Below are 12,193 nucleotides of genomic sequence, written 5' to 3' on the forward strand. Positions count from 1 at the left end.
TTAGGACAGTATTCATATGCAGCACTGCATGCGTCAGCGCACATAATGATTTCTACACATAAAAGTTTGGTAATAGATGAAAACTCCCACCACCAAAAAGAGGAAAAGACAGAATATGAAACAAAATAGTACCTGTATGTCGCATTCCCAGTGCCAAATGAAACCAAGTCCCCGTCTTTCAAATATGTTTCATTGCCCGGGCAATCACGAACTTTTTCCTTTGTGCTAGAATTTCTTTCAAAATAAGTTCCATATTTGGAGCAATCTTTTATGCGAACATTGGAGGAAAAATAAGATGATCTGTTTCCAACATGTTCCAAAGATTCCACTGGATCTAGAATGATTTCAGCATGTATTCGTGAGACACTTTTATCATTACCGATGGTCACATCGCAGCCTGACAGCATAGAGAGAAAATACATGTTAGAAATATTAGATATGATACTTTAGATGAGATTAAGGAGCAAACTACACTGTACATGGAACTTCCGTAAATCTACAAATGAACATCATTGCACTCTAATCTCCTCCCAAAAGAAGAGATTTTTTGTGGCATTGGAGACATATACATGCTACGTGGGATGGATCATGTCCGGGAAGACCTCACAAGATACAAGTTTACTACCTAATATGTCAGTACATACTACCCTGTCCAAGGGAATGAATACATTAGGCAAACTGGTTCATTCCCCAGAACTAAAATCTTCCCTTCCCATCTTTCTATCTTCCATAATTGTTTCCTTTTTCTATTTCTAATTCATCATTATACAACTGTTAGACCCCTAGAGATATGATAATTGAAGCACTAAACTAGACCTATACTCTGGAAGAATTGGATTAATAATGGGTCCTGCTACATACCGCCCGTATTTACTTAATACCGCCTTATTTTTATACGTATTATGTATTTTTCTTTTTACGTTTTTTAAATCAAAATTAAGAACTTTTTTAGCATGAACTGAACCAAATTTTCAGTTTCACCATGGCGGAACCAACCAATTTTTTCAGTTCAACAATGGTGAAACGAGAAAATGAGGCGGTTCCACTAACCGAAATTTTGGCTCGGTTCCATGAACAATGAAAAAAAATTGGAAGAAAAAGCTGTGAAGACTGAGGAGGACGAAGAAGAAAAAAGTTCTGATAATTTATGTTCAAGATCTGTTACTGTTGTTACTTGATCTTGTGTTATTTTTTCATGAAATCCGGCAACGGTATGTCAATGAACAAACAAACACTCAATGCCGCCATTGAAGGAATGAACGGACAAACACTTGACGACTGTCAAATCACCGTTAACGAGGCGCAATCTTGCAGCGGAGGAGGTGGCAGTAAATTCCACAGAGGTGGTGGCGGTGGATACCGCAGCAGAGGGCTGGCGGTCCTGGTGGGGGCGGCAGTGGTAGCTGGGGAGTGGTGGTTATGTTAAGTTATAAAAGAGGAAGAAGAAGCACAAGAGGGCGAAAGAAATATAACAAAGTATAGATATGGGTGGTGTTTAGTAAATACCAACGCGAAATAGCATGACATTGAATACATTAGGCACCTTTAATCAATCTAAAAACTATTTGGCCTAACCATAAGTCTTTCTGTGATTAAATTAACCAAACTTTGATTAAGACCATTGTAATCTGATTATGTAGCTTTAGTTATCAATATCATGCACTTTTGGAGGTAACATATTGGGTCGTTTATGCGCTATGTTGGTGCACTCCATCATATTGGTAACTGTGCCCCCAAGATCCATCTTTGGCACGAAACTAATTGGAGTTGTTCCATTAAGATATGCAGGGGAGAATCATGATTTTTTAGATTTGTCCCTATTGTTGTCCCTTAGTCTTTTGATCTAAAATCATGGTTATATGTTTGACCCTTTAAAAAATCATTAGCAGCTCCTACTCTTTTGTCCTTTTTGAGAAGTAGTTTCTCACCACAGGTTACCCTAGAACCCTTGTCTACAACCTTCGTGGACCAAGGGCAGGACCCTGTTAGGGGGGCCTATAATATTAGGTAGGACCCTGTGAGGGTGGCGGGTGGCCTATGTACATACTTGCCTAAAAGGCTAAAACGGGATATTGCACGAGTTTCAAAAAGAGGAATTTAAAGACTTGGGTTGTTGCATGGGGAAGGCCCTACAGAGGATGCTTCTTTCCCGAAAACAAAACCAACAAAAATAAGAGGTTCCCCCTTTGATCAAATGGATTTTTCTTACTTTTTCCCCCGCTTTCCAAGTCCCCGAAACAACCAACTTCACATATGCAAACAATAACAACTTCACATAAATCAAAAGGTCCAACACAAAGGAGAAAAGATCCTTAATGCCATGAAGTATGAACTCACAATTTTATATTCTTGATAAAGGGAAATAACACTACATTCTATGAAGAAACATCAAATATTACACTAATTTTTATAGAGCCAGCACAGGTATCCGAATTCATAGAACTCAATAAAACTTTTTGGGATATTAGAAAACATTGTCCCTAAAAATATTGTATTAAAGAGCAAAAGGATGTAATATATGCTAGTCATACTAGGATTTTCGCTGCCACATCATGTCTCTGACACAACAAGGATAAGGGTATAACTCCATGCCCGTCACTTGACCTTACAACTGGACACTTCGTGCCACTACAAACCACAGTCGAAAGGAAAGTCTTGGGTTGAGACTTGAGAGTAGTATGTTATCTAAGTGAATCTTTAAGGCTTCAAAGAAGTGGTTGACATCAAAACAAGTCCACCAATTTAAAAATTAGATGGTCTCTTCATATCCTGTATGTAGGACCTTGACTGGTCGGACGCTTGAATATGCACCTATATCCTACACCCATGCCCAAGTCTAAAAAAGTCAAGATGTCGTTAAAAAATTCCAGATACCTTTCCTGCCAACTTTGTATGTTCCCTTTGTATATATATAGTACTTCTCCTCCCCTGTTACATAAATCAGGGAACATGTTAGAAAAACAGTGAACTGATATCTATATGCCCAGAACATCTGTTGCTCTGCGTCTTTGTTTTCCATATGACAGCTAAAAACATGAGATCATAAAAAATAAAAAAATAACAAAAAAACAATGAAAAGGAAACCTAATATTCTATTTTTGTATGTGTTCAAAGGACCATCTTTCCTCATTAAGTAATACGTAGTCATTATAACAGCTACAAACATGAGATTGCCAGAAAATTTTGACAAAGGGAGATAAATGCACCATTAATTAATAAAACTCTATTGCAAGTACAGAAGTGAGGCAAAAATAAGATTTGATGCTTCCAAATGCTCATATTGATGTTGCATCAATGAACTCATGCATGCAAACCACCACACTACTGAACTTCCTAACTCATACCGCAACAAAGAAGGATACAGTGCAGTGTATAGACAATAAGGTAAACCAACCAGATAATAACGACTCAGCACGAAAGCTAAAACAAGGCTTTGGTCCTTTTAACTCCTTAAATTTGACAACATAACACTAGCTGTTCGGACCAGCTGATGTCTTGGATTGTTTAATAAAAATGATGTAGCTTGGCGAGTATATAATATACAGGGCGGCTATGGGCATTTACAACCAGAACCATAGCACAGGACCTTACAAATTTGAGGGCCCAATATTCTAGAACCCTTTCTTTCTTTGTAAAGAAAACATTCTTCCTCTTATTACCGAAGCGTGAAGCTCTTTCTCTCTCTTCCATCAAAGCAATTGAAGGTAATTATACTCCGCACTTCTCTTCGTCTAATCATACTTGCAATTCCCGTAACAAGATTGAAACTTTCCATATTCCATTCTTCTCGAATCTCTAATTTTTTTATTTAATTTTCTTGCGTCAACAATGTTTCCATTAAACTCTCTCACCTTGCTCTCTCAATCAACGAGTCTGAAGAACTTTGATTCAATAGAAGATATAATTTTCTAAGTTCTCCATTAAATTATTATCAATCGGCCAAACTTTTTACCCCTGTATATTGCTATTGCTATCCAGTTCCAATATTTTCTCCAAAGACCAAAAATATCATTTTTCAAATCTGGTTTTGAGTGGAAAAAATATTCAGCTTGCGTATGTTTCATGATTCTATTTCACAACTAGAGGTAATCTCCAACTCCAAACCAGCAGTCCAGCGTGATAGAGGCATTGAGCATGAGTTGCTTCTAATTTGAATAACATAAATTTTACAGTATTTATCAACTATTAATGTAATTTGTAGATTATATATGTTCACCAATCACCCAAAAATAATTCTTAGATGAGCTTCAATATTATGTTTCATAAACTCTTTGTTTGCTACTGAACAACATGTTCCAGCGCTTACGTAACAACAATACTAAAATTTGCTTTGTTAATAATAATTTGAATTACTTTTTTAGATAAAAAAAATATACTTTAGTTGGAAGTTGGTAGAGAAGCACACCAGCCTTTTAAGTCAATTTTGGGTTAGAAGGATAGCCCTAGTAGCCAAAATGTCGAAATTAGCTTGATGTTGTATTGGAATGTTATTTATAACTAGAATGGAATAGTTTGAGTTTTAGGTTTGATTTTGGTAAAAGTATGATTGTACTTTGAAAAGATTTATAATTATTAAAATTGCAATTTGGAAAATTAGGTCCCTAATCTTGAAGATTAAAACAAATATAACTTGCAACAGGAGAATTCAAGAGTTTACAGATAATAATATTCATTATACGGGTAAGTATTATCAGAAGAATCTCAAAAGAAATGTAAGCATTTGACAGAATACAACCTGAATTTGGGTGAACAGGAAATAGCCCCCAAACCATATGTTCTGCCGATGTCTTCCAAAATGCAGCTTTTAATGCAGCCAAGTCTAAATTTACAATATGTTGCAACTAAGTCAGTAGAATTCAGTCGTGCAATTAACATATGAAAGTTTAACTAGTTCAAGTTATCAAAAAAGCAAAGAAAATAAGGACACCATGGATTACCTTCTCCAAAGAGACCAAATGTCTTTGCTTTTTTCTCGACTGGACGTCTTTAATTCCACTGGAAAATCAAGCCATACAAGATCACGAGGTCTTGAGCATATGGAGTAAAAGTTTTACTTAGAAGACGATGATTTCACTCTCAATCAGACGGAGAAAATTCTTGGAGAGACACCGTATACATGAACAAATAACTTCAAAGTTTTGAGCTTTTGCCTTTTTACAAGGATTTACGGTACTGCGTATGGGAAAATTTGAAATAAATAATCCAATTGTAATATTCTAGGTAAACAGTGAACGGATAAAAACGGTGCTGTATTTTGCCGTCCATGATTAGACACTTCACTGCAGTTATGCAGTGATATGATGTATCACCGGGTGAATAATTCACCCGGCACTATATATACCGCACTTCGCGGGAGAAAATGGATAACACAACAACAAGAGCATACTCTCCAATCTTGCTTAAAACCTCTCTATAATACAACACATTATCAGCACCAATTCCCTTTACTATCAAAAGGTAGTTCTTCTCAATTGCTACTAATTAACTGGCGGTATCGGCCCGGCCGCCGCCAAGCAAGTCGCGCCACCTTCATGGAGGGCAGAGACCTTGCATTTAAAGTTGCCTACATGGATGGGTATTATGTTGAACTTGCCGCTTAAATGGACGGACTCCGCCGCCTGGATGGACGGCTTTCACTACAAAGAGGATGAATTTTTGGCCGGAAAATAGCTATAATTGTGGAGCTACCTGCTACCTTTTTCTTGTTTGTTATTTTTCATGGAATTTATGTCTTGTATTTTTTTTTAACTGTGAAAGGGGGGGGGGGGGAAGCTTTGAAAGAAAATGACAAAAGAAGTAGCTAGATTTCTTTGCATCGAAATGAAGCTAGCTTATAAGTACTGGTTTTTGATTTGTTTTAAATTATGGCAGCAATTTCCAATGTTAACAGCTACTAGTTCCAAAGCTACCGCTAACCATCAACTTGCATCTTTGCCTTGGCACTTGGAAAAGTTGTTTGTCATGTAGTGTAATATAGCCTAGCCAACCTATACATTTCTACTAACACTTTGTGATTCTTTTAAACACACTAAAAAAAAGAGGGGGGGAGGGGGATTCAAAGTGTTTACATGGAAAGTGGGAATCCAAAGTGCTTTTGTCTTTTTTTCCTTTGCGTGGGTGAATAAGTGCTGACAACAGAGCCATAGAAAACATACATAAGCAGAATTTTAAAGAGAGATGAGTCATATGATACAACTAGAATTTTTTGCACGCGATGCGTGCTTGAATTTTTTTCGAAACAGAAATTCGATTTTCTTCAACATAAGAGTCAAAATTTGAACATTAGACATATGAAGTATAATTGTTTTTAGTTGCAAAATTTGATTGGTTTAGTTTCTGTCACTTAAGTCTCTCACCATTTTTTGTTTTTTTTTTTTACTTTTCAAAGTTCAATTCTATGAACAAAATAGAAACTTTATTGAATTTATTTATGATTTCTAATATTATACTTTTTTAGTTGATTTTTGAATTAAGTACAATACTTCATAAATTATAAAGAAAGTGAACACTTTGATTTCAAGTCAATTTTTTCATAGGTTGTAGTTTGTATATGAATTTTTAAGTTTTTGTAAATTAAGTTTCCTCATTTTAGTGATTTGTATAATGTAAATTGTGCAATTTTATGATTTTAGTTGACTTGTGAGTGATTGTTATAATTATATTTTTGGTATTTTTGTTTGAAGTCCCCTTTGATTTGTAAGTGAATTTGTAATTTAGAATGGAAGGGGATAACATAGTCTCTTCATTCTGGGACACCATAGCTCCCCCCTTCTCTTATATAATAGAGATATGTTGTACTTTAATTCTTGAATGATATTTTACATAAACCCTTTTACCTTGATAATTAATCGTTATTATATAATAGAAAAGATAGGTCTAAATATATGTAAAAGTTTCATTATATATAGGAAACACTATAAAAAAGTAAATAATTTTTTTTTCCTTGTCTAACTTCTAAATTCTGATTTCACTAAAAATACACCTCCATTTTTTATCATGACCCACCATTAATTCTGAATGATTCTTGAGAATAGTGATTTGTAAGTAAATTTTTGTAAATGTTTTTGTATGTATTGACGTTCTAGGTTCACTAGGGGAAAAAAAGGAAGGGCTGCGGAGGAAGGGTTGAGCTTTTTCTAAAAGCGCAGCCCTACTTAGTCAGAAGGGCTGCGCTTTTTATAAAAGCGCAGTCCTTCTTACTTCAGAAGGGCTGCGCTTTTCCTAAAAGCACAGCCCTTCTGACTAAGTAGGGCTGCGCTTTTCCTAAAAGCGCAGCCCTTCTGACTAAGTAGGGTTGCGCTTTTGAAGAAAAAGTGCAGCCCTTCTTAAAAAAAATTGAAATAAAAAAATTACGGGCTTTGAAATATTAAGTGGGCTTCAGATATATTATCCCTCATTCTCTCTCCTATCTCACGTCCCTCATCCATTTTCCTCCTTCTCTCTCCTCTCTCACGACCCTCCTCCCTTTCCTCCTTCTCTCTCATCCTCTCTTGTCTCTCAAAAACTCCCAGAAAATGCGACAAACGCGACAAAAGCCTGAAATGATTTGCACGAATCATGGCGACGGAGTCCGATTGCCCATTGTGATACCTTTCCGGAAGCGAAACGGGCCAACAAGTCAAACACACTGCTATGCTGTGACGTTTAGGCTTTTTAAGCCATCCGAGTTCATTTAAGCCTCCAAATAGGCATTTTAAGTATTTTCGATTTTTTTTCCTTAATTATGTATTAGGGTTTTGTTTTATGTATTTAAACATTATTAGGTTAATGTTTGGAGGTAGTTCTTGTATTTTCAGATCTATAATGTTCTTGTATACTTCTCTTTGTTTTGATTAATGTTCTTGTATACTTCTCTTTGTTTTGATTAATGTTCTTGTATACTTCTTTTTGTTTTGATTTAAGAGTTCGTATTGTGTCGGACTCGTCCGACACAATATTCTCGTCGGACGACTTCAGTTAGAAGCACTTGTGCTTCAGTTAGACTTACTTGAGTTTCAGTTGGTCTTTTTTTTTTTCAGGTAGTCTTCATTTTTGTTTCAGGTAGTCTTCATTTTTTTCAGGTAGTCTTCATTTTTTTTCAGTTGGTTCTTCTGCTTCAGTTACACTTACTTGGGTTTCAGTTGGTCTTTATTTTTTTTCAGGTAGTCTTCATTTTTTTTCAGTTGGTTCTTCTGCTTCAGTTAGACTTACTTGGGTTTCAGTTGGTCTTTATTTTTTTTCAGGTAGTCTTCATTTTGTTTCAGTTGGTCCATTATTTGTTTCAGTTGGTATAGATATTACGAAACAAAGTCCAACTGAAATAAAACAAAGTCCAACTAAAAGAAAACAAAGTCTAACTGAAACAAAACAAAGTCCAACTGAAACAAAACAAAGTCCAACTGAAACAAAACAAAGTCCAACTGAAACAAAACAAAGTCCAACTGAAAACAAAACAAAACACTAACCTCTGCTTTCTCTCACTTTCTCCTTCTTCTTCATTATTAAACAACACAATACAAAATTCTTCTTGACAACAAATGAAAACATCTGCTACTTGTTTCTGAAACGTTTCAAGTTCCAATTCTTGATTGTTGGGTCATGTGAACCCTCCATTGTATATTTGTATTCATTCCAAAGTTCCACTATCGAAACCATCTATCAATTTGGAGATTCTATATCTGATACAGGCAATTTTATACGAGAACATCCAAACTCCAACTTTGCAAATTTACCATATGGGGAATCTTTCTTTCACCAACCAACTGGTCGTTGTTCTAATGGACTTCTCATCATTGATTATATCAGTAAGTTTGCCTTTTAATCAACTTGTTTTTGTCAACGGACTTGATGAACCTTGGCAATCTGTAGCGGGCATTTCTCAGAAAAGTATTGGTGAAGATATGGGTGCGTAAATGGTGTTTGTGGGATGCGACGGAGTTAGTGGTGGTTGAGTGAGAAGGAGGGAGGGGTAAAGGGAAAGAAGGGCGGCGAAGTCTGCATTCTCTTACTAAGGCCATTTGAGTATTGGGCTCAGCCCGTCTGACAGTAAGTATTGGTCAGACGGTCTGACCCAATACTTTCACTTGATTTAATGTTCTTGTATACTTCTCTTTGTTTTGATTAATGTTCTTGTATTTTCATATTCGTTTTGATTAATGTTCTTGTATTTTCAGATCTATAATTTCTTCTCTTCTGTATATTAGTTTTTGTTCCTTTTTTTCATTTTCGTTTTGTTCTTTTTTTTGTTTTGGGTTTATTTTCGTTTCGTTTCTCTTCTGTATAATTTCAGAAAATGTGAGATTATGAGTAAAAAATGTCAAAAAAAAAATTTTTTTTTTTTGGTAGGAAGGGCTGCGCTTTTACCTAAAAAGCGCAGCCCTTCACAGTGAAGGGTTGCGCTTTTCTAGCGCAGCCCTACTAAAAATGTGAAGGGCTGCTGTCAAAAAGCGCAGCCCTACAGGCCTTTTTCAGCGCAGCCCTTCTTCATTTTTTCACTAGTGGTTATTAGTTTTAGTTTGTATGTAAATTTTAAGTTTTAATAAAGTTTCCTAATTATTTGAGTGATTTGCGTGATTTTCTCAATTGTATGAGTGATTTGTAAAGTTTCTTCTTTTTTAGTTTGTGAGTGAGTGTTGTAAATTAATTTTCGGTAGTTTTCTTTGAGTGTCGATTTTGATTTTGACATTCCTTTTGTAATCTAGAAAGGGAAGAGGGGCAAATTAGGCATTTCAAAAGAGGACACCATTGCTCCTCCCTTCCCTTATATAATAGAGATAACTCAGGCTAATTCATTATCATTGCAAGTGTTTTAAATGCTTTTGTCTTGTTTTTTCCTTCTCTTTTTTGCCTCACTTGCCATATTGATGTTTTGGACTTAAAAGCATATATAAAAGCCACTTTAGACAATAAATGGTATGACTAGTATCTAATATCTCAAACCATGAATTAGTTATAAGTCATAACCATACGTTGACTAATTTATTTTTGGGGAACTAATTATCATTAGTTCTTAAAGTAATACTCTATTTTTCTGTCTTATCAGCACGTTACGTATTACATATCAGTATATATCTTACATGTTAAATGTGAATAGTGTTTTTACACCACTATAAAAGGGATTTTAACCCTTCTCATTTTTCTCGTCCGCCTCCCTCACTCACTTCTACCCCATAAAATTTTCTCTCTCATAATATTTCACAAATTTCATCTCCACTATTTTCGGCCACACCAGATCTTCTAGAATCTTGCAGACAGTTGAAGGACATGTTTTGCTGGGGAATGATACTTATAACAGTTTTAGTAGGAATATTGTAATTCTGTTTCAGCATATTGTAAAACGCAATTATAATGCTTAATTATGTAAATTTTCTATTAATATGCTATTAACACATGTGGTTTATTTTTGGACATGATAATCACATTCTAATCAAACAAAAAAAAATGCAGCCTTTTTTTTTTATATATATCTATTGTTCACCTTTCATGTTGTTATCATGTTTCGAACCCTTAACCTCTTGAACGGTTAAGGATTCTTGGACCACTATGACTTACATCCCAGTGTGATTTTCTTTCGGAACTCTATATATTTATGCATTAATTTTCTACTAATACTTTTAAAACATCACATGAACTCAGAAATGGCTAGACTTGCAAACCGAGACTTTGAGATCCTTGAAGCCTCGGGCCAAAGGTATCTAGAATGGAGGGTGGATGCAAAACCTTACCTAAAGTCACTTAGCCTCGACCATACCATTGTCGAAGGTGGTGCCCCTACCCCTTTGGAGCAAGCGAAAGCATTGGTGTATCTCAAACACCATATACATGAAGAACTCAAAACTGAATACATCCTTGTGGAAGATCCCAAAGAGTTATGGGATAACCTAAAGGATAGATTTGAGCATTTGCAAAGAATTATCGCTCCAAGGGCCCAACATGAATGGTTAGTACTCAGGTTTCACGACTTTGCATCAGTACGCGAGTACAATTCTGCAATACTTCGCATCATCTCACAGTTAAAGATGTGTGGAGAACCTGTGTCTGAACGAGCCATGATTGAGAAAACCCTCTCCACTATGCATGCCAATAATGTTGTTCAGCAAGAACAATATCGTGAAAGACGTTGTAAAAAGTTCTGTGACCTAATTGCCATCCTTTTGGTTGTAGAACAGAACAACCAAATCCTGCTCTTGATTCATAATCAAAGGCCAACAGGTACCAGCGCAGCAGTAGTTGAAACAAATGCCACTATAGGTTGCAAGCGCTGGAATAAGCGGGGAGGTACCTCAAACTGGAATGGCCAATTCAAAAATAGGGGTAATGGAGAAAGAAATGACAATGGAAGTGGCAGAGGAAGAGGACGAGGACACCAAAACTGGCGCCCAAATAGAGGACGCGGAGGAAGAAACTCCCAACAAAGAACACAAGAGAAATGTTTTAAATGTGGCATTCAAGGGCATTGGGCAATGGAATGCCGCACAGCCAAACATCTTGTGGATCTATATGTGGCCTCTACTAGGGGTCAAGGGAGACGTGGCGAAACAAATTTCGTCACTGAAACTACTCCTCTCCCAGACCTCGGTGTAGCTGATTACCTCATGGAAGATATTTCTAATGTCTAGCCCACTTATCCCCCCTAGATCAACCTATGATGTTGTTTTATCACTTTACTTCATGTACTCTTGTCTTACTTGATGTCTCTTGTATCTTGCATTCCCTTTTTATCATTTCATGTAATGTACCTCTTTCTATGAATAAATTTTTGTGTTAGTTTGACAAATTTATGTTTTAATGAAGATAATGACAAACAAAGGCGCCCAACAATGCCTGATTGATAGTGCCACTACACATACCATTCTGAGTAACAAGTTATATTTCACTCAGCTCAAGCCAAGAAAAGGCGACCTCAACACCATTGCAGGCACTACAAATATGGTTGAGGGCTTAGGAAAGGCATGCATAGTGTTATCAAAAGGAACACACATTACTAGGCCTGGTTATTGGACAGGGTTGTCCAATGGCATAAGGGTCGGCCATGATTAAAGGGCTTTATTACCCTTTATTCCTTAATGAACAGGGCTATTATTGGGTTATAAATGAAAAGGACCCTTATTGGGTCTTATTGGTCAACGCACTTTAAACTACTATGGTCCACTAAATCAGGAAAGGGGTCTCAATTTTTTTTCTCTCTCCTCTCTCCTCTCTCCTTTCTCTTTCA

General features: G+C 36.2%; 2 protein-coding genes across 3 annotated transcripts in view; one reads left to right on the plus strand and one right to left on the minus strand.

Moving 5' to 3' along the window:
- LOC104896702 (nibrin homolog) overlaps positions 1-5,168 on the minus strand; it is a 29,205-nt gene extending 24,037 nt beyond the window's left edge. The window contains exons 1-4 of one of the 2 annotated variants that reach the window (XM_010683474.3): positions 4,938-5,168; positions 4,736-4,819; positions 2,875-2,928; positions 133-397 (exon numbers count right to left, since the gene is read on the minus strand). In XM_010683474.3, coding sequence (XP_010681776.2) covers positions 133-397; positions 2,875-2,928; positions 4,736-4,772 — 356 coding nt within the window. In that variant the 5' untranslated portion in view covers positions 4,773-4,819; positions 4,938-5,168. Of the gene's footprint in view, positions 1-132; positions 398-2,874; positions 2,929-4,735; positions 4,842-4,937 lie in introns of both variants that reach the window. The other variant, XM_048646088.1, reaches the window with a different exon arrangement.
- A 5,448-nt stretch (positions 5,169-10,616) lies between these two features.
- On the plus strand, positions 10,617-11,597 carry LOC125498605 (uncharacterized). Its single transcript, XM_048646839.1, has one exon. The coding sequence runs from the start codon at positions 10,617-10,619 to the stop codon at positions 11,595-11,597; it is 981 nt and encodes a 326-aa protein (XP_048502796.1).
- The last annotated feature ends 596 nt before the right edge of the window (positions 11,598-12,193 follow it).

The sequence above is a fragment of the Beta vulgaris genome, chromosome 6 (genome assembly GCF_026745355.1).
Source record: "Beta vulgaris subsp. vulgaris cultivar EL10 chromosome 6, EL10.2, whole genome shotgun sequence".
In the NCBI taxonomy this organism is placed as follows: Eukaryota; Viridiplantae; Streptophyta; class Magnoliopsida; order Caryophyllales; family Amaranthaceae; genus Beta; species Beta vulgaris.